The sequence below is a fragment of the Choloepus didactylus genome, chromosome 12, assembly GCF_015220235.1.
Source record: "Choloepus didactylus isolate mChoDid1 chromosome 12, mChoDid1.pri, whole genome shotgun sequence".
NCBI classification, from domain to species: Eukaryota; Metazoa; Chordata; class Mammalia; order Pilosa; family Megalonychidae; genus Choloepus; species Choloepus didactylus.
In genome coordinates this window covers 80,114,011-80,140,078 of record NC_051318.1, presented here as the reverse complement: position 1 = coordinate 80,140,078, position 26,068 = coordinate 80,114,011, and the positions used below count along the sequence as shown (strand labels likewise).

At 36.9% G+C, this 26,068-nt stretch overlaps 1 protein-coding gene across 1 annotated transcript in view; it reads right to left on the bottom strand.

Annotated features, from left to right (window-relative positions):
* The window catches only part of DIAPH3 (diaphanous related formin 3), a 584,600-nt gene that overhangs the window by 123,240 nt on the left and 435,292 nt on the right, over nucleotides 1-26,068 (bottom strand). The window contains exons 26-27 of the mRNA XM_037800254.1: nucleotides 11,823-11,918; nucleotides 11,266-11,325 (exon numbers count right to left, since the gene is read on the bottom strand). Coding sequence (XP_037656182.1) covers nucleotides 11,266-11,325; nucleotides 11,823-11,918 — 156 coding nt within the window. The remainder of the gene's footprint in view (nucleotides 1-11,265; nucleotides 11,326-11,822; nucleotides 11,919-26,068) is intronic.

The window sequence follows — 26,068 nt, the reverse complement described above, 5'->3', positions numbered from 1 at the left end:
GTAAGGTAAAGGAGGAGGAGGGATGAGGAGGAACTAGGATATATTGAATTGATTGAAACATCTACTCAATTCTAGGTATTGTACTAGAGTAGTTTAATACACCTGAATTTTTCAAACAGCCTATGCAATATGTACTGTCATTTCCCTTTTTACAGAGGTAGAAAAGGAAAATCAAAGGTTGAATAATTAACCAAGGTCATAGTATTAATAAGTCAAAAGTTCAAATCAAGATGTTTGACTCCAAAGCCAAAGGCTGACTCCTGCTGGTTTTCAAGCACTGTCCCTGCTCTAATGCCTTCCAAATACATAATGCTACACCCCACGCCACCCAATCCCCCCCAAAAAAAAAGAAAAAAAGAAAAAAAAGCGGCCAAAAATTGTTGTAACACATTCCAACAGTTTTGATTATTTTCTTAAATAACTATCATAATTTTTTTAAAATATGAAATATTTTCTAAAAAAAGTGTGATGGCTCTGCTTGGCTGGTGCTCTAAAGCACATTCAGTCTGCCTATTGCCTAACTGAGCACCATTGTTAGGTGTACAGATTAATTTTTCGAACATTTAGAATATTGGGGAATCACGCTCTCCCTCTCTACCTTTGTCATAGGGAATAGTAGCACCTTGGCAACTTTGTCCCCCTCAAGCATTGAAAACTGACGTCATTACACAAGCAGTGGTCTCTCATTTCAGCTGGGCCATCAATGCAGGAATGATTTCATGTCTCCCTGATTAGTTACCTCCCCCAGCCCCTATAGGAAATGTGCTGTTCCCACCACTCTTGCCTCCCTTTCCCACCTAGAGGCTATCATTTGCAAGAGGAGACCTTACATCCTAATTCTCAGAAAAAATAGATGGTATTAGAAGACATGTCAAAACTCCTTTACAATGATGGTAAGCACAATACTGTGAACAAAATTAAGAGTAGTGAATATATAATGAATGTGGTTAAACGGAACATTTTAGGTTGCGTATGTTACCAGAATAAAATTAAAAAAAACACAATAACACCCATAGATAGAAGTGTACCCTAAAGTAAACCATGTACTACAGAGTTAATGGCACAATTATAAAAATGTTCTTTTATCAGCTGCAACTAATGCCCCACAGTAATGCAAATTGTTAATAGAAGGGTGGTATGTGGGAACTCTGTATTTTATGCATGCTTTTTCTGTAAACCTGTAACTTCCCTAATAAAAAACAAAATAAAACAAAACTCGTCTACTCAATTACTGGCATCCACTTCTATTCATATGACCCTCCTCTTTCCTGTCCAGGTGCTCACAAGCCTTCCCAACTCCTCTCCCAAGAACCTCACCCTAATTACTCCTCTGTTAAATCTTCACCCTACTTCTCCCAAAGCTTCTTCCCTTCAGAAGACAAAGACAGTAAAAGTAAAGCCTCTGTCATCTGAATGGTAAAGAGACATGACCCACTCATTAAACTACAACCCACTCTAATTCCAATTTTCCTACTCTTTGCTTTCTTTCATTTCCAGGTTTTTAGAAAGCATCACCTCCACTCCTCCTCCAACCAAGGCTGTCTGGCTGCGGTAACTACTATTCTACCCAAACTGCTCTTTCAGAGGTTCCTTATTTGTCCTTTCTGAAGCATGTGGCTTGGTTAACTACTCTTCCCCTGGGCTTCTGTGTCACTAGTGGCTTCTGGGGACCGATTCTTCTCAGTCTGTTTTCCCTGCCTGACCCTCCAAGCCTGCAAATCTCACATGGGCCCTGCATGCCTTCCTGCCCTGGGAGACTTGGAAGATTGACGACCATCCCATGTGCAGATGATGTCTTCTTCCCTTATCCCGAGGGAACCTCCACAGTGACACCATTACATTGCATCTTAGCTGTTTATCCTAAACAATTTGTCACTAAAATTGCAGACTTACCAAACATTTGACATGTTTTCCAGATTTATGACTATGTCAATGGAAGTTCAGTTAAAAAATTATAGTAAAAAAGCTTCCTTTAAAGTATATTACATGTAAAAATATGACATCTTGTAGAAATAGAGAAACATTTTAACAAAACAGTAATCAAATAACAAAATCAATACTTATTTGCTTTTTTATCCTTTTTAAGAATCTTGAGGAAATCAACAGATTCCTTCCTCAGGAAGGAAAAGTGCCCAAACACAAAATTTAAAACAAAAGTTCAAAGGATTTAAGAAGCTTTTAAGGCCTGTCCATTAAATCCCGATAGACCCGGATTCTGAACCTGTTACAGGAAGACAGACATTTAGAATGAGAAAAAAGGGAGGGAATTAAAAAAAAAAAAAAAAATCGTAAGAATTATAGTCCACTACCAAACACAAACATAACAAGAGACATATGAATCAAAACAACTATCTCAAGGGGGTCAAAGATACTACTTTTCTTCTACAGTAGTTCTTTATTTCCTTTTCAACCAATTTCTTCCCAGCCTTCAGCATGCATTTGTGAATGTTCATTAAATGAAGGGTATTTGCTGTTTCTTGTAAATGTCCTTAAAATCAACTCGAAGTCCTCGCTACTTGAGAATTTTCTAACCTGTTCATGATTAAAAGCCTGTTTGATAATGACTATGCCAAAAGGTTGTCCTGCCCTGACTACAAATTGGGAAAAAAGTGCCTTCTGGTCTACCACAAGTAAGTAAGAGCCCTGCTGAGTCCGTTATTCCTTTTGCTTGACTACATAATAAATACAAAGGCTGCTTGAATAAAATGTGACATCACCCAGACTGGTTTTACATTCCTGGCCTAGAAAAGTCTCCTTACAAAATATTTGTCTTTTGACAGCTACAGGTAGCATTTGATTCTGCTTGAAAACCCAAGTACGAGGGTGGCAAAAACAATTCAAATTTTAATAGTTCCCTTTCTTAGGTTATTTGGCAGGCACAAGTTCATCAGAAAGGTAATAAGAAAATATTCTTAATAAGCCAATGACATTTAGAAAAATCATGTAATTTTACCATATTGTTCCTTTTGCTCTTTATACTTTAAGGTAGGATTCAGTTAAAAGAAATGGAAATGCTAGTTGTCAACATACACTACTTTGATAGATAAGTTTCTCTGGACAAGGACTGGTTTGAAAAAGAAGCTTTAAGGCAGTTGGTACTCAGAAGATGCCACTGAAAATCTTAGAAATTCCATAACTCTGCCTCAAGATAAATCCTTGTAGCTTGGGGAAAAGGTAGGTCAAGAAATCAGAGAACTCAAGACTAAATGGATTTGGGAGGGGAGACAGGTATATGTGAAATTTTGATGCATCAACAATAAAACCTATTTTATATGTCTCCCTCAGAGTCTATTTTGTAGAGAAATATTCTAATTCAAAGATATCTAACTAGCTTCACACTTAATTCTGACTTCAAATCTTAGAGTGGCAAAGCAGCTGTGCCTGGAGGCAATACAATCTCATTTCTATAAAAATCTCTCCAAGCTCCAAATATAAGTGGAAGAGTAAAAATAGATAATCAAATCCAAATTAAGACTATTAAGAATTGATTTAGTATAAAGATAATATAGAAATATTTTGTTTAGGATATGGATGTTCATTAAAAGTGTATAATACTTGTTTGCCTAAATTTTTGATTATGTTTTATCTTATTTTGTCACAGTTAAATAGTTTTATCATTAGGGATTTTAATTGCATATAGTTTATAGAATTCTTTCTGATTACTCTATATCCATTTCAGTGGGGAAAAAAATCCCGCTGTACTACTTAAGGAAAAGAGAGCCATCTAATGAGGATGCCAGTCAAATTGTAGGCAGATAGTTGCACCGTAAGGTGTAGCTTAGCAGTTCAAATTCGTGAAGCTTCTGTCACAAAAGTTTTACAGAGAGCTTACAGAGTGCACAGAGGAAGTGAAGTCCCTGAAGAGAACAGGAATTAACGTACCCTGAAAACTACCAGTCACTCAAAGGTATACTGGAGGTTACAGAGGAAAAAGAAAAAAGATAAAAGGAAAAGAAATGAAGAAACAGTGGAAAACAGATGCCAACAAGTATGTTCTTTGAACTGGGGTCTAAGAAATTACTCTTGGGTGCCTGCAAGATTTATAAATTTTGTATTTTCTTTTGTTAATAATTCTTACAAAATTGTTTTTATCAATGTAAGCCAAAGCTTTTTTTTTTCCCTTTAATATAATCATTTACAGCCAGAAGGACATTTTCAAAAAATAAAAATGGGGCCCTTTGGCATCCAACATGGTCCAGAATATGTGCAGGGGTGGCAGGTGCCTTGGGTTGCCTAACCCAAAGCCCATCTCCTTTTCTTTCTATTTTTGGGGCAGGGGTCAGCAAACTTTTGCCCCAGGCCAAATCTGACCAGCATTCAGGTTTTATATTTCTTGAGAACTAAGGATGGCTTTTACATTTTTTAAATGTTTGGGGGAAAAAATCTAAAGAAGAATGAAACTTGTAAAATATATGTGAAAATTATATGAAATTCAAACTTTGGTATACATAAATAAGATTTTTTTGGAACACAGCCAGGCCCATTCATTTATATATTTTGGGTTAGAATTGCAGAGCTGAGTAGTTACAACAGACACCATGTACCATAAAATGAATAGTATTTACTATCTGGCCATTTGCAGAAAAGATTTGCAGATCCCTGGGCCACATGCCCAGCCTGTGGGGCTGAGTCATAGTTAGTCTAAGCCAATCATGAAAATCTCCCTTTTTTGCCAGTGAGTGGTCTGGCATGAGTTCAGTTCTGGTTCTGTCACTTGAACCTCTAGCAGCCTTCCTAGAGGAAGACACCAAAGCTTCCAGTGTCAGAATAGTACCTACCATATAGCAATAAATGAATGAATAATTGCAAAGCCCTCAGAAAAGGGTGTTTCATGAGTCCTCAATAAGTATAAACTATTATGATATTACTCTTATGAGGGGAAAGCCAAGGGAATGGAGAAGCTGAGGCTGCTGAAGTGCTGACCGTGTCTGGACACTGCTACACCTCCAGGCTTCTTCTTGAGAGGGATAATAAATGTCTGTATTATTTAGGCAACTTTTAGGCAAGGATTCTATTACCTGAAGTTTCTTTTAACCTAAAGCTCTAGGCCTCAAACCTCGATATATTCTTTGACTCTTTCCCCAATCCTTTTATCCAATCCTTGTGGCACTGAGTGACTATGAATCCTTTTAATTCTTTCTACTCTCTTATATTTGTCACTTCAGTTCTAGGAAAACTGCTCAGATCTGTCATTTTTTACTCAAATACCCTTCAGTAGTTCAAATTCCTTGGCCTGGCATCAGACTCTCAGTATTACTTCTTCTCTACTTGTTCCTTTTTAAAAAAAAACAGGCCCAGCGGAATCACCAACACCCAAATATGGTATGATATTTATAAAACATGCATTAATAAATATTTGGATTATCTTGACTTAAAAGAGGATGTGAAAGACTACAGAAAATCTGTAGGTCTGGAATGCACTGTGAAGAGAAAAGAAACTAGATAATATCCAAAATATCCTGTACTCAACAGATGCTTTCTTCTTTTGTTTTACTATTGTTAGACTTTGCTTGACTAAGCAAGAGAAAAAAATTTAATAAGAAGAATTCCTGCACTTCTAAACAGTGAATAATCCAATCAAGAGTGAATCCCACCATCCACATCTAGTTTAATAACCTTGGGGAGCACAGATCCAGGACTTCTGATGACAAATAACATTTTAGGGAGAAGATAAGAGGTTGTTAAAGGAGTTCCCAGCTGGAGTTTAGCCAACTGGCATATTAATTCCCATTTTTTTGAGTAACATCAACAAACCTGATTTTGCTCCTCAATATATAGTAATTGTTCCAGTCAAGCCTAAACAGAAGCACACCTGTTCATTCAACACATTCTTACTGAACACCTATGTGTTAGGCACCAGCCACACTAAAGTAACAGGTCACAGCAGTGAACAAAACATATCCTCCTTTGTTGCCTTGCCCCTGCTCTGAGAGAACTCATGGGAGTTGGGCAGACATTGAAGAAACATTTCAAGGGTAGTGAGCATTGTAAAATGGGAAGACCAGGGTGTTATTAGAGCATTGGCTTTGTGGGGTTCTATTAGTTAACAGACATATATGACTATTAGTTCTGTGGGGTTCAGACCAGGGTTCAGAAATGGCTGAGGGAAAATGTGAGCACATGCTGCTACTGCTTCTTGTCTCACCCTTACTGCAGGTTGTTGGGCTTATTTCTACTCCACTAAAACTCAGCTTGGACTTCAGCTCCTTCTAGAGGGATTCTGCTCTCATCTCCAAGTCTGGATTGGGTGTTTCTTCCCAGTCTTCCCAAAACTCCCAAAGCTTTGTGCATTACCTCTATCATGGCATTTACCAAATGTATGGAAATTATTATTGGTCTGTCTCCAAACTGGATGGTGAATTCTTGGAGGGTAGAGATATGCCTCATCTCCATATCTTAAGTGCTTAAGTGCTCAATAAATTTTGCTGAATGAATGAATGAAGGCTTAGCAAGGAGAAACAGCAAACATGTAATTTTTACCTAAGCTTTAACAAGCAAAGCAAAAGATAATCTCAGTAAAGGTTTTAACTAAAATATTTTTTTTGTAGAGAACTAGATGATTCAAGTGTATATGATTTCTGTGCTTTTGGCTTCTGAAGTCCATAGGAGTTAAAATGTTTAAGGTCAACTTTTGCCAAAATATATACTGGAGTATTTTAGCCCCAAGGTCTCATAAGATACTTAATCAGGATTTTTTGATTACAAAATAAAAAATATGAAAAAAAAAAAAAATCTAAGAAGCTTGGGACTATAGCTATGGCTTAAAAACGCATACAGACAATGAAGGGTTAAAACTGCAGATAAATTTGAGTGGATCTTTCTTTGGATGTACAGTTTTTAAACTTCAATTTTCTATGATCTAACAGTATATATTTATTAGAATTAATATAGACATTTTAATAAAAAGTTTATTAAAAAATAAAAATGAGAAACTAAAAAAAGTTAACTATTCACTCTGAACTCAAAAGTGGTCACAATTAATTCCAGATGTAATCCAAGGTTCATTAGGAAAAGAGTCCTATCTAGTGGTTAAATCTAGGGACAAGAGATGAGGCAACCAGAGTCTACAGAACTTCTCTGAGAACTTTTATCTCAGTAGTTCATGCTTATGTCAGAAAAGAAAAATGAACACACCTGGCTCATCAGCTTATGGATGGCAAAGGAATTAGATACTGACTCAAGCAGCTACATGTAGAGAGTGACATGGCAGAGCATTTAAGACCTGAACTCTGAAGTGAGATAGAACCAATGTTCAAAACTCAGTTGGACTTCTGCTCCTTAAGCAAACTATATAATCTATTTAATCCTTGTTTTGTTTTTTTCAACTAGGAAATGGAGATTAAAAATTGACTACCTCATATACACACGATGGAATACTACGCGGCAGTAAGAAGGAACGATCTCGTGAAACATATGACAACATGGATGAACCTTGAAGACATAATGCTGAGCGAAATAAGCCAGGCACAAAAAGAGAAATATTATATGCTACCACTAATGTGAACTTTGAAAAATGTAAAACAAATGGTTTATAATGTAGAATGTAGGGGAACTAGCAGTAGAGAGTGATTAAGGAAGGGGGAACAATAATCCAAGAAGAACAGATAAGCTATTTAACGTTCTGGGGATGCCCAGGAATGACTATGGTCTGTTAAATTCTGATGGATATAGTAGGAACAAGTTTACAGAAATGTTGCTATATTATGTAACTTTCTTGGGGTAAAGTAGGAACATGTTGGAAGTTAAGCAGTTATCTTAGGTTAGTTGTCTTTTTCTTACTCCCTTGTTATGGTCTCTTTGAAATGTTCTTTTATTGTATGTTTGTTTTCTTTTTAACTTTTTTTTTCATACAGTTGATTTAAAAAAGAAGGGAAAGTTAAAAAAAAAAAAAAAAGAAAGAAAAACAAGGAAAAAAAAAAGATGTAGTGCCCCCTTGAGGAGCCTGTGGAGAGTGCAGGGGTATTCGCCTAACCCACCTCCATGGTTGCTAACATGACCACAGACATTGGGGACTGGTGGTTTGATGGGTTGGGCCCTCTACCATAAGTTTTACCCTTGGGAAGACGGTTGCTGCAAAGGAGAGGCTAGGCCTCCCTATATTTGTGCCTAAGAGTCTCCTCCCGAATGCCTCTTTGTTGCTCAGATGTGGCCCTCTCTCTCTGGCTAAGCCAACTTGAAAGGTGAAATCACTGCCCTCCCCCCTACGTGGGATCAGACACCCAGGGGACTGAATCTCCCTGGCAACGTGGAATATGACTCCCGGGGAGGAATGTAGACCCGGCATCGTGGGACGGAGAACATCTTGACCAAAAGGGGGATGTGAAAGGAAATGAAATAAGCTTCAGTGGCAGAGAGATTCCAAAATGAGCCGAGAGGTCACTCTGGAGGGCACTCTTACGCACACTTTAGACAACCCTTTTTAGGTTCTAAAGAATTGGGGTAGCTGGTGGTGGATACCTGAAACTATCAAACTACAACCCAGAACCCATGAATCTCGAAGACAGTTGTATAAAAATGTAGCTTATGAGGGGTGACAATGGGATTGGGAAAGCCATAAGGACCACACTCCACTTTGTCTAGTTTATGGATGGATGAGTAGAAAAATAGGGGAAGGAAACAAACAGACAAAGGTACCCAGTGTTCTTTTTTACTTCAATTGCTCTTTTTCACTCTAATTATTATTCTTGTTATTTTTGTGTGTGTGCTAATGAAGGTGTCAGGGATTGATTTAGGTGATGAATGTACAACTATGTAATGGTACTGTAAACAACCGAAAGTACGATTTGTTTTGTATGACTGCGTGGTATGTGAATATATCTCAATAAAATGATGATTAAAAAAAAAAAATAAAAAAAAAAATTGACTACCTCATAGGATTATTGAGAAGATTAAATAGATGACATATATCGAACATTCAGCACAGGGCTTGGCATTTAGAAAGCTCAGTAAATATAAAGACATTATTATTACCATTATTATCATTTTATTTAGGAAGTAAAATAATTGAAAAAATAATTGTGGAAGATCGTCAAACTTAAAGGTTATGAAATCAATATCAACTACTGTATACTTGTAGAAAATACAAATGTCAGACAATTTTTTAAGTGCGTGAAAGTAAAAAAGTAAAATAGGTTCAATGTTACATTACAATCACAGGTTTCAGTTGTAGGGTTAGTATTTTAGAAGAAAACAAAGTAATTTTTAGAAGTAGAAGGATTACAAAAATGGACTCTAATATCAAATTTTATTAAAAAATGACTAGGATTTTCTTTGCAAATGAAGAAATGTGCCTTGACAAAATCCTGCATTTTTCAATGTCTCGTCTAATAAATCTTTATATATATAGTTCTTAAGAGATGAATTAAGTCATTTGGATTTCCTTCCACTTGGTTATAAAGGTGAAGGGAAAACACAACAGAAATATCAGCAACAAAAAAATGTTTTTATAAATGCTTTAATCCACTAAATTTATATTTGAAAAGAGTATCTGATCTTTATGACATATCTCCTTTAGCTTGCTATATGTATAATCTACTGGCTGCACTACCACTATAGCCTAATAACAAGATAGTGTATATTGGCATTATTAAAGCTAGAAGTAAAATGCTCATCTGCTTTTATATAATGGATGGGAATATCACAATTTAGAAGTAATTATAGCTGAGCCATTGTAGCTCACTTTACTAACATAACAGCCATGGAAGCACTGGGCTACCCCGGGCCAGTGCACAAAGTTATTGCAAATAACTTTTCCCAAATAATACCTAAAATATTTCTTTTTAAAAATATGGGTATATGTATACCATTATAATCATAGCACCATTATTGTGTTTGATTGTGATTCTTTTCTTCAAAGACTAACAGTGGGGTCTGAGTTAGTGATTTACATATTTTATTAATAATAAAAAAATCCAAGTACCTATGCACAATTTTTTTAAAAAAAAGATAATGGGAATAGAACTGTACTATGTTCACAATTGTGTCCCTGATTAGCTCTGTACTCCTTGGAAAGTTTTAGTCTCTGTGGGTTTCCATTTATTTACCTACAAAGTAAAATCACCTCTAAGTTCCAGGGCAGCTCTACTCTCCATTTCCTTTGCCATGATTTAGTATATCACAATGATTCTAAATCACAAACTCCAAATTAGGAATTACTTAATCATCCACAATGGGTTTCTCTGACTTATTACAAGTTGTTTTTCCTTATTGTTAGGGTAGGGAAAAGCAAAAAAAATCATACTGGTGAAGAGTCAAAAGACCTATAAAAAAATCTGCTGCAGATTCTAATCTTCCCTTTCATTTATTAAGCACCCCCTCCCCCCCCCACACACACACTTTACCTTGGTCAGCCAGGATCCATGCAGCTCTTAAGATATTATCATATCCACGGCTTTTGCTTACTTACCTCATGATTTTTTTAGGCTACCCTAGAAATTTTGTGCAAGTTTCTCTAATCAGACACACATTCACAGGTCTAGAAATTAAACCATCAGCACCATCTAAACAACCCTTGAATGAAATCTCTCCAGTATTTTTCCTTTTATAAATCTGGCAAACTTTGGTGACAATCTCACTCTGAATAAATGGCAATCAGAATGGATGAATGTGATTCAGACTATGCAAAGTAAGCAGAACTCCCTAACACACAGCACCAGGGAGAGGGGAGTCAAAGTAAATGAAGCATCATCAACACAAAATGGCATAGATGAGTTTGGGCAGGTAGGAGTTACGTATTTTTGAAGTTAATCTCAGATAAATATCAGAGTCCGGCTTACTGTAACTTCATTTTCATTCAAGTTTTTTAGTACATCTTTCCACAATAATATTACAAGAAGGTCATCTGTATTTATGATTTTACCAAATACTGCTCACATTATCTCAAACTTACTAGAAACAGAGTAAAACACATTACAGATCCAATATTTTAAGTTGTATCTTGATGTAAAGTAAATCCACTACTTAAAATAGCGTGAAAAGAGCACATTGTTTTTTAAATGGGGCAATGGACAACACTGATCAGAAACGTGTGAAGGTAACTTCAAATAAAAAAAAAATCACTCGAGACGTGCCTAAGACATCACCTCACGACAATAATGTAAGGATAGAAAATAGCACATGATCTTATAGCAACTATGCATATCCACCCATTTTTACTATTTTAGTTATAGTGAAACTTGAGAACTTCATAGCAGCCTACTAAAATCACAGATTAACAGGATAAAAGTAGAGAAGAAGAATGTGCAAATTATGAATACAGTTTATTACCATGGTTACAAATTTTCAGAACAGGCCTCTGAGAAACTGGACTAAGACTCTGCCGAATATCTGTCGGAAAAAAAAAAAAGAAAGTAAAAGACACTTTAATACTGAGGTCTGTTCATCTCCGGAAGTCTAACAGTATTAGACATTTTTCCAAGGTTAAATATTTCTAGAAGCAAATTAATGCTTCAGTACCTGAAATACTCGAAACAATATACAATGCTACAACTTTTACTCTCCATTTAATTATGCTACTGCAAACTCCAATGGGATAAAGCACAAATGGTTCTTCAGATGAGGCCTGTCACACTAATCAGGATTTTCTAGGTCCAATGCATTGATTTTGTTAACGTGCTACTGACATAGGCCAAGCGGAATACATCTCTCTCTCTGTGATATTTGAACTGCAAGGGAAAGATTAAGCAAACATAGGAAACTTCTGAACAGTTGTTGACCAGAAGCACTGTATTCCTGACACATGATTTTAAAAGAATTTTTTTTTAAATGGGTTCTTCTTTGTGATAGTTCCCTAGAAAGTAACATGAAACAAGTACCGTGTTCACCTTTCGGCTTCGGTGTCCTTTTCCTTCGGTCGCGGAAGGCAGCCCCGGACTGCAAGGCCTCCAGCAGACTATCCATCACTCCTGTCTCATCGCCCTCTGAGAAAAGAGATGCAGGGAATTCCATCAGCTCAGGGTTACCATAGGGATGTCAAAGCGTACAAAGAAACTGGTGATGGGGATGGTAGGGGGAGAAAAGATCAGATGCCAGAACTAAACCAGCAATTTCAAAATAAGCTAGGACTTCAAGTCTCTCATAAATCAACTGTCTTTTAATGAAATCTGTCTCATTAGTGCCCCAGTTACTGTACACTAAAGAGGACCGAATTCCACTGATTCACTTCTGAGCACTGCTTTTATAGTCCAACAGCACAATAACTTTAAATGGAATGTGGTTCCAGTCATATCTGGGTCTCAGGTTATCATAAATCACACTTCCCTTGTAGAAATGGGGTATTTTCAAGGCATCAGCTCCTATTCTAAAATAGACCAGGTGTTGGAGACAGTTTTTGTTGTTCTTATTGAGATTCTGCTGTCTGAATTCATTGTACAGAATTATATTTTCATCCTAACTTTTGTGAACATTTTACCAACAATTGGTTTTTCAGATCAGAGGATAATTGTTTCCTGACTCAATGTGACATAGAACAATCACCACAAACTTTTGTGGGATGTATGAAAAGTTGATCTTCTATATTGAAAAGTAAACGAAAAGAGGATCTCAAAGATCTAAAGGACATATCCCGTTATGATTAGTTTAAACTGATATTGTCTATAATTAATGATGGATGTGGTTGTATAGAGAATTGTTGCTACAAACAATAGATTATCTTTGCAAAATTCACAGCTATTTATCGTCATCTATGCTAAATATTATTCAAAGGAAGTGGGATAAAAATCTGCAAGAAACTACTGGCCCAACATGAATTCAAGAAAACTGTGAAGACATTTTTTTTTGCACCTTACAAAGAGGTTATTTGCAGGGATTCCCTATGAAACCAGAAGTATGCTATATAGCTATGTCCAAAGTAATGGAAAACTATTCTCCTACGTGTTTTTAATTCTTTTTTTTTTCCTTTTTGTTTTTGAGAAGCAATCCCTTTATTGAGAACAGATGACAAATGAATGCAGTAGAGTACAGTTAACACAGTCATTTACAGTTTATAAAGAGAAATATACATATAAGTATGTATCCCTGTTTCCATCTGGCTCTGTTTCATATTTTTAGAAAGTACTAAATTTTGTAGGTATTATCAGGAAAAAAATGGGTGGAAAATAAGAGTATTTATAGATCATTAGGAGGCTATTTAAATTAAAATACACTGAATATTTCAGTCACCTTAATAAGTAAAGAAACCACCTAGCTATCTTTGAAAATTTACACTCAAACTCAACTGTATGTTTCCTAAAAAGAATTATAGGTAATGCCAAATATTTAAGGTAGTGAATATATTTCATTAGTAAAAGGAAACATTAAAAAAACTAAAGCCTTAAAAGAGCAAGCATGAGAAAAAAGAAAGCACCCTAAAGTTGAAAACAGATGGAAACAAATGAACCTGTATATCATGTCGCTAACGTTAACTTTTTTTTTTAATTTTTGAGATTTTTCACATACCGTACAATTATCCAAAGATCCAAAGTATCCAATCAATTGCCCCTCGTACCCTCATACAGCTGTGCATCCATCACCACACTTTTTTTTTTTTTTTTCAATTTTTAGAACCTTTTCGTTACTCCAGACAAGAAATAAAGCGAAAGACAAAAAGAAAAAAAAAAAGAGAGAGAAAAGGAAACTCGAATCCTCCCATATCCCTAACCAACCTCCCTCCATTGTTGACTCGTAGTGTTGGTATAGTACATTTGTTACTGTTTATGAAAGAATGTTGAAATACTACTAACTGTAGTATATAGTTTGCAATAGGTATATATTTTTTCCCTATATGCCCCTCTATTCTTAACTTCTACTTGTACTGTCATACATTTGTTCTGGTTCATGGAAGAAATTCCTAATATTTGAACAGTTAATCATGAGCATTGCCCACCACAGGATTCAGTTTTATACATTCCCATCTTTTGACCTCCAACTTTCTTTCTGGTGACATATAAGACTCTGAGCTTCCCCTTTCCACCACTTTCATGCACCATTCAGCACTGCTAGTTATTCTCACATCTTGCTACCAACACGTCTGTTCATTTCCAAAGACTTAAGTTCATCGTACTTGAACATTCTGCTCATACTAAGCAACTGCTCCCCATTCTTTAGCCTTGTCCTATATCTTGGTACCTTATATTTCATGTCTATGAGTTTACATATTATAGCTTGTTCCTATCAGTGAGACCCTGCAATATTTGTCCTTATGTGTCTGGCTTATTTCACTCAGTATATTGCCCTCAAGGTTTCATCATCAACCCATTTTTTTTTTTTTTAAGATGGTTTTGTTCACATGCCATACATTCCATCCTAAGTAAACAATCAATGGTTCCCTGTATAGTCACATATTTATGTGTTCACCACCTTCACCACTATCTACATAAGGGCATCTACGTTTCTTCCACAAGGCAGGAGGGAGAGTCAAAGAAGGTAGAGAGGCAAAAGAAAAAACAAAAGAAAGAGGGAAAAAAAAAATGACAGCTAGGAAGCAGCAAAAGGAAAGATAACCTTAAATGAAAGTAGAATAAAGAGTCAGACAACACCACCAATGTCAAGTGTCTGACACCCCTCCCTTATAACCCCCTCTTATCTGCATTTACCTTGGTATATCACCTTTGTTACATTAAAGGAAGCATAATACAATGATTCTGTTAGTTACAGTCCCTAGTTTACATTGATTGCATCCCTCCCCCAATGCCTCCCCATTTTTAACACCTTGCAAGGTTGACATTTGCTTGTTCTCCCTCGTGAAAGAACGTATTTGTACATTTTATCCCAATTGTTGAACCCTCTAGATTTCACCGAGTTATATTGTCCCAGTCTTTATCTTTCCTCCTTTCTTCTGGTGTCTCACATGCTCCCAACCTTCCTCTTTCAACCATATTCATAGTTATCTTTGTTCAGTGCACTTACATTGCTGTACTACCATCTCCCAAAATTGTGTTGTAAACCTCTCACTCCTGTCTTCTCTTATCACTCTGTAGTGCTCCCTTTAGTATTTCCTGTAGAGCAAGTGTCTTGTTCACAAAGTCTCTCATTGTCTGTTTGTCAGAAAATATTTTGAGCTCTCCCTCATATTTGAAGGACAGTTTTGCCGGATATAGGATTCTTTGTTGGCGGTTTTTTTCTTTCAGTATCTTAAATATATCATACCACTTCCTTCTTGCCTCCATGGTTTCTGCTGAGAGATCCGCACATAGTCTTCTTAAGCTTCCTTTGTATGTGATGGATCGCTTTTCTCTTGCTGCTTTCAGGATTTTCTCTTTGTCTTTGACTTTTGATAATCTGATTATTAAGAGTCTTGGTGTAGGCCTATTAAGATCTATTCTGTTTGGAATGCGCTGTGCTTCTTGGATCTGTAATTTTATGTCTTTCATAAGAGATGGGAGATTTTCATTGATTATTTCCTCCATTATTGCTTCTGCCCCTTTTCCCTTCTTTTCTCCTTCTGGGACACCAATGATACGTACATTCTTGTATTTCATTTTGTCCTTAAGTTCCTGGAGACATTGTGCACATTTTTTCATTCTTTTCTCCATCTGCTCCTTTGCATGTAGGCTTTCAGGTGTTTTGTTCTCCAGTTCCTGAGTGTCTTCTTCTGCCTCTTGAGATCTGCTGTTGTGTGTTTCCATTGTGTCTTTCATCTCTTGTGTTGTGCCTTTCATTTCCACAGATTCTGCCGGTAGTTTTTTTGAACTTTCGATTTCTGCCTTATGTACACCCAGTTTTTTCTTTATAGCCTTTATCTCTTTTGCCATATCCTCTCTAAACTTTTTGAACTGATTTAGCATTAGTTGTTTAAATTCCTGTATCTCAGTTGAAGTGTACGTTTGTTCCTTTCACTGGGCCATAACTTCATTTTTCTTAGTGTAGGTTGTAGTTTTCTGTTGTCTAGGCATCTGACCTCCTAGGCCACCCCAATCAGGTTTTCCCAGATGAGAACAGGCTTAGGTCACAGAAGGAGGAAATGTTCAGTATCTGGTTTCCCTGATGGTTTTTCTTAGAGGATTGACACACCCTGTGTTTTTCTGCCTGGCAGGTGCCCCGTCAGCCTATCACAAGTTGGTGTTTAAGGGGATGTGGCCGACAGCTCTCCTCCCCCAGGCTCTGGAGTCTGGTCCCAAATGTAAGACAGGTAGTAGAAAAGCTGGGCCCCTCCCTTTCCTCTTGGGAAGCTATGCCATCTGCATATCAATAAGTTCTTTGTTTCTCTGACTCTGCTGGTCAGAGTGCTGTGATTTTAAAATGGTGGAGACTTTCTTTAGTGCAAAGTGCTGCGGGCTGAAAACAGCTGAGGCTTTCTCCACTGAGCTGCCCAGGTTGAGAGAGAGAGAAAGGGACAGAAAGCTCCCAGATTCACCCGTAGGCCAGAGATTGCACCCAATCCTCTGGGCTCCCTGCCCTGAGACAGATATGTCTCCTGGCTGTCCCAAGGTCAGTCGTCACCAAAAGCCTCTGTCTGCTTGCTGGGGATTCGCTGTCTGTATTGAGCAATTAACATTAAAACCCCAGTTGGATTTGGGCTGAGGTACACTCACTTGTTCAGAGAGTGCTGCTCTCTAGGTCCGCGAGGCTTCCATGAGGGAGGGGTTTTCGGCTCTTGGCTCTCACAGGTCCACAGTTTTTACTTACAGATTTTATGCTGCAATCTCAGGCATTCCTCCCAATTCAGGTTGGTGTGTGAGGAGTGAGCAGTCACGTTTGTCTCCCTGCAGTTATTCCAGGTAATTGACTAGTTTTTTGGTTGTTTATGAATTGTTCCAGGGGGACTAACAGTCTTCCACTCCTCTCTATGCTGCTGTCTTAGCTCCTCCTAACATTAACTCTTAAGAAGGGGAAATAAGAATTAATCCAATTAACTTTTGAACACCCTCAATGGCATGCACTTTAAGAAAAAAAAAAAACAAACTACTAGAACAGTTTGAACTTTCCTTAGTAGTTTTGTTGTTGTTAATGGTATTGATGTAGTGATTCTGAAATGACTATGCGGATTTTAAAGATTGAGCAAATGAGTAAATATGTTGATGTTGGCAACAGGGGTGGTCACTGTGGGAAAAGGAAATAGAAATATGGAATGGGAAGAAAGGAAGAAGCATTTCCTATCTTTGTGTACCAAAAGGGACAAAAAGCAATGATGCTTCGGGAGCAAATCAGCACACCCAGCCCTCAGATATTGGTTTCTAAATCCCATTACTCACTAAAAGGAACCAGAGCACTTGAAGAAATGGCTGATTCTAGGGCTAGTCAGTGAAAGTGAAATGAGCCAAGAATATATTGTTGTACCAGAAAATAAGAAAGTGCTAAAAAATAAGACAGAGAAGTGTTAAAAGAGCAAAAGAGCTAGATTGATGGGATGCCTTGGAAAAATTTAAGATGATTTGGGGCATCAAATAAGTAATGATTGGAATGGTTACCACACATTGAAAAAAAAAAAAAAAAAGAATTATTCTCCTCCATTTTTAGTCCTTCCAGCTGATCATATCAGTACCTCACTTATTAATATACTAACTTAGTCAACATGTATTTATTGAATACCTTGTATGTAATATTAGTACATAATAATTATAATAATAGTACATAAGAATAGTAGTAGTCACAAATTAAAAAGGGAGAAGGGAAAGCTCTTCTTTACTAAAATAATGTCAAATAATAGATGCCAAAGAAACAAGGGAAATCAAAAAATCACCAAAACACAACTCACATAGTAAGAATTGTTTCAGGCAAGAATCACCCATGGTTGCAAAAACCATTGGGTAAAAGGCTGTGGTGGAACAGGATAAGGCACAATCTGGCAGATAACACCTGACCCCAAGTAATCAAATTTGGCATCACCAATAAAGGGTCACACTGACATCAGTTGCCTCCAGAAGTGAGGCACTGGAAGGACACAACATAACTTATGTACTATTATGCACAGAAATACTTAATCTGAATCTAATTGCAAAAACACAATCACACAAATCTAATGTGAGAGACAGTCCATGAAAAAAATGGTCTAGGATCTTAAAAAACTATTAATATCATGAAAGACCAAGAGAAGGAAAAAGAGAGGGGAAGAAAGACAAGGAAAGGCTAGAGAACTAATATAGATTAAAAGAGACTAAAGAGACATGGCAACTAATGAAATGCACAATCCATGATTAGCTACAGATTGTGAAAAAATTATAAATGACATTATTGTTTAATATAAATGATATTGTTCAGATAATTGGGGGAAATTTGAATGTGGATTGGATATTAGATAATATAATCCCTATTTTAAGTTTTCTGAGTGTGAAAATTATATTGCCATTAGGTAGAATGCTCCACTTGTTCTTAGGAGATAGATGCTGACGTATTTAGGCTAATTGGACAACTTATACACAGTTCTATGTGCTCTCCTCCATCCCTTTCAACATGCTCTTCTCTCTATACACTATCTTCCTTCCTTCATAACCAAGCTAACTCCTACTTCTCCTTCAAGACAGAACTGAGAATCCTTCTCTGACCCAACTGACATTAACTGGGTGCCCCTCCATGTCCATGTGGCATATGGTACACAGAACAATAAATCCTTTACAATATCGTATTGTTTGACTGTCTCTACTACTAGACTAGTGCTTGAAACATTTCAGAATAAGTGGCTCATTGAGGAGGGAATGTGGCTTTCATGTATCTCTAGCATCTAGCAAAATGATAATATTACATACAAGGTATTCAATAAATATATGTTGGCTAAGTTAATAAATGAAACACTGATATGATCAGTTGGAAGGACGAAGAATGGAGGAGAATAAAGGCCATAGATGGAGAGGAGACCAGGGAAGCAGTAGGAATGAATTCCCATCACCAGTGTAAACAGCACATCTTTGTTTCTTCTTTCTTTTGTCCCGTAATCTACTTGGATGCCACATCCTGTTGATTCAAATGCCCCAATATCTGCTGAATTGACTCTTTGCTTATTGAAGTTTATTTTCACTTGAAATATGATACAAGTAGCCTTGATAGTCACTTTCCTTTCAGATTCTCTGAAATTCTAAATTCACCCTATACATTATATTATTTAAATGTCCTAAAGCAAAATTATCTTCCATCTCCCAGTCACAAATTTTCAATGTCTCTCAGTTCTCGCAATATAAAGTCAAACTCTTGTACTTGCCATGCAGAGCCCTTGACGGTAATTCCAATTGCTTTTCCAATATTTTCTCTCATTTCCAACTACTGCAAAAACGTCTTCAGACAAAGGGAACTACCTGTGATTTTCCACAGTCTCTCTCCTCTCCATCATTCTTCACCTGGAACCTATAAAATAATCTTGTATCCTGAGTCAATGCTTTTCCTTTTCCTGTGCTCCTACATGGCATAACGGAAAGAAAACAAATACTTGGAGTAGGAAGTCCAGTGCTCTAGGCTGAGCTCTCAACCAACTACCCCTGTAACATCAGACTAGTTGCATAATCATTCCTGATGTGTAATAGAGACAATACCTGTCTAGGGTTGAGAGACTCTGATGAGATAATACAAATGACAGCAATTGGTAAATTGCTAAGTAATATAAAAATACATGTAAATAAATTCATAAATGAAGTCCATAGTGAACTCTAAGAAGTTTATGAAATATCTACTTATTATGAAATGTTTTAAGCACTGTTTCAGATACATTATGAATTAAATAAGTCTTTTATAGCATATTTGATTATGCCCTTAGTTACAGACAAAATCATGTAACATTTCTAAGGAAACTCTTATCTGATGTACAAGTAGAGTGTTGAAATAAAACTAACGTGTAAGATGGGGACATATAATGAAGATGTAACTCCAAATGTTAAAAATGCATTTAGAGCCTGCCGTGATCAGGGGGGCAATGAGATGCTTCCGGGCTCTGCCTATCCAGAGAAGCTTTGAACAACCAGTAAGAACTGGCAGAAACATCTTTCTCAAAGCTCTGGAAATCAGTTAAAGGACTGTCGTAACAGGGTGAGCACTGAATCAAGAAAAAGGCTACTTAAAACCAATAGGATCTTGTGGAGCCCTAGCTGGCCTTTTCCTCATCCCATACTTGTTTGGTACAAAGCCAGACCGATCCCAGTGCAGATCCCTGGTCCCACTTCTGAAGGGAACAAGGTAACCCTCATGCACATCCTGGCAGGATTATTTCTGATCCAATCTGTCTGGTGGTGGCCTGAGGGAATCACCATCCCAGAACTTGTCCTACATGTATAAGGTGGTTCACGGAACTCTCCTATGGAACACTGTGGGAAAGCAGTCAAGTGGCTGCCTAGGGCAAGGGTTTGTTGGCTATAGGATATACAGTGCAGTGTCCAGGACAGTGAAGAAACAAGGGGATTCCTAGGGCCACAAAGGTTGCCCCCCAAAAAAGGCATGCCCAGAAAGGATCAGGAAGGACCCTACACTTTGGCCTTGAGCTATTCTCTAAACTCTTTGTATGGATAAATTCGGAAGGAGCATGCTCCAGCAGGTCAATCTGCAAAGACTGGGGAAGGTGTTTGCTTTTTTTCTGTTATTTTGTTAGCTCCCGGGTTGTACCATTCAAGAAAAGCTCAGTCAAAACACTAGTTAAAGACAATCTTAAGGAACAGATGACTCAGAGTCTAAATTCCAGCAATAACAAATTAAAATATCATAATACACAGGTTTCAAAAAAAGGTTACAAAATATACAATGAAATAGGAAGAAATGGCCCAGGAAAAGGAGAAGATGAAAGCTTTGGAAACCATCAATGAGGAGGATCAGACCTGGGATATTCCAGACAAAAACTTTAAAAATATGCTTCTAAATAGGCTCAAAGAACAAAAGGAAAGCATGGACAAAAAAAAAAAAAAAAAAAAAAAAAAAAGAAATCAGGAAAATGATAGATGAACACAAAGAGAATTATCAAAAGAGAGATGGAAATTATGAAAAGGAACCAAACAGAGCTGAAGACCATAGTCACAGAAATCAAAAATTCCCTTGATAGAACAGGTTGGAGCTGGTAGAAGAATCAGAGAACTTGAAGATAAGACCATTGAAATCATCCAGTCTGAGGAGCAGAAAGAAGAAAGAAGAAACGTGAACAGAGCCCGAGGCACCTGTGTACCATCAAACGTACCAATCTACGCATTGTGGAAATCCCAGAAGAAGAGAAAAAGAGCAGGGAGAATATTAAAAGGAATGATGGCTGAAAACCTCCCAAATTTTACAAAACACTTGAATATATACATCCAAGATGCTCAATGAACTGCAAACAGGATAAGCCCAAGCAGACCCACATCATGGCATATTATAAGCAAACTGTCAAATGCCAAAAATAAAGAGAGAATTCTGAAAGCTGCAAGACAGAAACAGCATGTTACATACAAAGGCGTCTCCATAGGATTAAGTGCCAATTTCTCATTGTAAACTATGGAGGTAATGAAGCAATGGGATGACCTATTTAAAGTGCCGAAAGCCCCAAACTGCCAACCAAGAATTCTAAATCTGGCAAAATTGTCTTTCAAAAAAGAGGGAGATATTAAGACATTTGCAGATATATAAAAACTGAGGGAGTTCATCACCATTAGACGGACCCTACAAGAGATGCTTAAGAGGATCCTGCAGGTTGAAAGGAAAGGACAACAGACATGAAGAAATAAAGATCTTCAGTGAGGGTAACCACATGAGTAAATATCAATGCCAGTACTATTGTATTTTTGGTTTGTGACTCCACTTTTTACTTCCTACAGGATCTAAAAGGCAAATGCAACAAATGTACTGATAAATCAGTGGTTTCAGACTCATAATGTATAAATATGCAATTTGTGACTAGAGCTACAGAAAGGTGGAGGAATGAGGAGTAAAGGAACATAGTTTATGTATGCTAGTGAAGTTGTTAAATTGATATCAAAGCAAATGAGATTGCTACAGATTTAGGAAGTTAAATTTAAGCCACGTGGTAACTATAAAGAAAATAACAGAGAACATACAAGTTCATAGAGACAAAAATGAGAGTACAGGTTGCCATGGGTAGGAGATAGGGAAATGGGGGAATTATTGTATAAAGGGCATAGAGGTCTGTATGGGCAGATGGGCAGATGGGAAAGGTTTAGTAATGGAACGTGATGAGGGTACCGCAACAGTGCAAACCCAGTGAATGGGATGCCTAGGAGTGGTTGAGATGGGAAAGTTTATGTTGCATATATATGTTCCCACAATTAAAGAAAATGAATGAGCATCTAAAAAATGAATGACAATTAAATGCAATATGTGATCTTGGATAGGATCTAATAATGTAGGAGAAAAGACCAAAAAGAACACTTTTGGGGACATATGAAAAAAATAAGAATATAAGACTGTAAGCTTTATATCAATATTAAATTTTTTGAACTTGATAACTGCACTTAAGGTCGTTACATAAATAAATATCCTTGTTCTTAGGAAATGTATATGGGTACTAATGTTCAAGGAAAACTAATTCAAGTGTTCAGAAAACGGATTGATTAATAAATAAGATGGAAAGACCAACGATAGATAGATGGAATGACAGAATGATAGAATGATAGAGCAATGCAGTGAAATACTAAAATTGGTGAAATGGGAATTGGGGTGATAGGGGTATATTGGCATTCTCTAAATGGGGTTTGTATTATTTTTGCAAATTTGAAGATATTTCAAAATACAAAGTTAAATAAATAAATAAATACAAAAACAAATGCATTTAGAACATTCATACTGCACGTGTTTACCGAGGGCCTACCATGTGACAGGGCATTCCTAAGTCCTGAGGATACCTAGGCCCCAAGGGGTTAACAAGAAATGTTTTCTGTCTTCAAGAGGCAGAAAAGTGTGTTAAGTACAGGAGGGATGTGCATGGAGTTACCAGAGATGTAAGGCTTCTAGTGAATGATGATCTGAACAATAAGTAGGAGTTAGACTCGGCATTCCTGGCAGAAGGAAGAGCAGGTACAAAAACCAAAGATATGAATGAAAACCAAAGATAAGGTATAATAAAGTTTAAATAATTAATTTAATTATTTTAATACAAACTAGAGAAATACAATTTAGAAACTTTTTACTGTAGAATAAATTCAATTTCTTTAACTATAAGTCAATTTATATTCAAAATATTTATTCTGTCTCCTGCTGTGAAAATTCTTTTAAACAGACAACCTGCAATAGTTTAAGCTTTTCTATGTCTCACTAACATACCACCTTGTTTAATTCATAAATGAATTTTAAACATCACCAGTGGCAACGGACATGGAGATGAGAGACTTAAGGATGAGATATTTCTAAAGTGGAATGAATAGGAAGTGGGGCCAGGCAGAGGGCGGAGGTGCTAAGCAGGGAGTCAGACCTGTCTGAGGCCTCTGGAGTCAATGACTAAAGGAATAAAAGTATGGAAGAAAGGAAAAATATTAAAAATATTGATTTCGTTGGGGGACAAAGGTTGGCGAGAAATGCTAGCAGAGAACTCCAGGTAACTTCTAGAAGTTAGCTGGAAATTCTGACCTTGAACTCTGACGAAAAATTAGCTAATATTTTTGAAAGTCATTTCCATATTACAAAACAACACTCATTCAGCATTATGGGTCTGGCCCTGAGAAAGGTCTGGAAATATCAGGGTAAGACCTTTTCCTTGTCTCCTAGGTGCTAGAGGCATATGACTCAATCAGGGAAGACAAGATCTTGGGAACCATCTAAACTTAAAGGGCAGGTGGAAAAAGATACACGAGTGATCTGGTAGGAACTTTCCTTTATATCATTTTCCTCATGCCAAGTACAATATTCCAGAAAACTTAGGATAAAATGAAAATCCTAAAAGTTTCAGAAAGTTAACAACAAACTAAAACAGATCACATACAAAGGAAACAAATCAGAATGGAGCTGGACTTCTTGATATCAACACTGGATGCCAGAAGAGAAATTACTTCCAATGAAGAAATTTTTACTTTGCCAGGAAGGTAAGGATAGAAGATAGACATTTTTCAGACATGCAAGCCTAAAGATATAAAAGCTTATATGCATCCTTTCTTAGAAAGCTACTGGAAAGCTGCAAAATAAGGAAGAAAGGCAAACATGGGATACAGAAAAGGGAGAGGCAATACAGCAAAGTGGCAAAAGGAATTTCCTGGCTCTAGTAGCAACAAGAACACAGAGGGAGGGGTGGATACAAAGAACACAGAGGGAGGGGTGGCTGCCGACCCACCCTGTGGGTCTCATGACTTGTGGGGCTATCAGGTGTGTACCTACTGCCCAGTGGTCCGGCTCCTCTGTCGGTTACCATGGCAGCCACCCTCCTAGCACAGGAGCCCTTGCCCCAAGCACCACCTGTTCAAGCCAGATGCCCATGAGTAATTTTAACAATTGGTTAAGGTGAGTATACATAGAAGGATCTCTGTATCTTTAAACTCTGCATCCCAGGCACTCTTCTCATTGCGGGAATGGGGAGTTAAGGCCTAAACTGTATAGAGTTTCTATATGGGTTGATTGAAAAGTTTTGATAAGGGATGGTGGTAATGGTAGTACAACACTGGGAATGTAATCACAGCATTGCATTACATATGTGAATGTGGTTAAAAGAGGACATTTTAGGTTGTATATATGTTACTAGAATAAAAATTAAAAACAAAACAAAACACAGGACAACACAGTGAACCCTACTGTAAATGATGGACTATAGTTAATAACACAATTACAGAAATGTTCTTTCATAAACTGGTGTTAATAAGGTAGTATATGGGAACTCTGAATTTTATGTATTTTATGCATGATTTTTCTATAAACATATGACATCTCTAATTTAAAAAAAAAAAAAAAAAGAAATTCCCTATCAACAAATCAAAAACAAAATGCTTAATGAGTGCAGCATTTCTGTTTGAGGTGATGAAAAAGTTTGGGTAATGGATGTTGGTGATGCTAACACAATATTGTGAATATAATTAATACCACCGAATTGTACATTTTGAGTTGTATATATGTTGCTGCAAAAAAAAATTAATTTTTTTAAATACATGCATCATTTATCTGAAAAGATATAGATCTGTTGGATGACTCCAGTGGTGTATTTCTTTCTTTCTCAGTGCCATATTCTTCTACCATTCAATTCTTGACACTAATTTTGATTATCACCTGATCCATTATGCATCCACTTCTTATACATCTTGGAATATTTCTACCTTGCTATTTAGGAATCATTCATTTTTCTCTGCAATAAATTGGAATAGGGATACCTTCCTCAAGGAAGAAAACTTTGGAAAACAACTTGCATTAACTCATGAACATCTCAGTCTGGAAGACTTGCTACAGAGTCTGTAGGTCACCAGGACTAGCAGCACAGTTGCCCTTCATAGTTCATTCTATAAATAATCTCTTCAGTTCACAAGGTTCCATGGCTATGTGTGGACTCCATCAAAAATTGCCCTTTAAACTTGCCTGGACAAGTGAAGAACATCGTAACGCACCACGGAGAACGATAAAAATGATGAAAGTTTTCTATTAAAAACCAATAAGAGAAGAGCAAGGGCCAAGATCCTTTAGGTCAAAGGAAATTAGGCAAAAGAAGCAACTTCTTGGTGCTCTGGGCTTTTATGTTACATTTCTTCATCTTCATTCACTATGAGACAGAAAATAGTCTGACATTCCAACAAGAAGATGAGATTAGAGTTTCAGAAAGATTTATCTGAGAAAAGACGATTGTTAACTGAGGCCAGAAGTCCAAGGGCATCCCAGGGAACTCAGATATCTAATATTCTTGAAGTGAGTGGCTTGCTGTGGTTTGGTAACTTGAAATTTCTTACTAGACATGCAACTACACACATATATGAACAATTCTCCATTGTTCAGAGTATTTCCCTAAGCTTGGAACTTATCCATTGCTCCCTCTTGTCAGCCATCTTGTGAACCACGTTTGTGCATATTAGTTGCTTTCATCAGGGGGTATGTTGAATCAATATAAAAGGAAAAGTTGAAATCAGATTAATTTCCTACTTCATTAATAGCTGTGCTAAAAAGTCCAGAGAGAAAGGAGATTGAAACTAGCTAAATGAGGGTTTGTATTGTAAGTTAATCTAAATTTTCCATGTCCCCTATTACTGCAGATAACTTAGAGTCAGCTGTGCACACATCTGTGGGTGTTTATAAA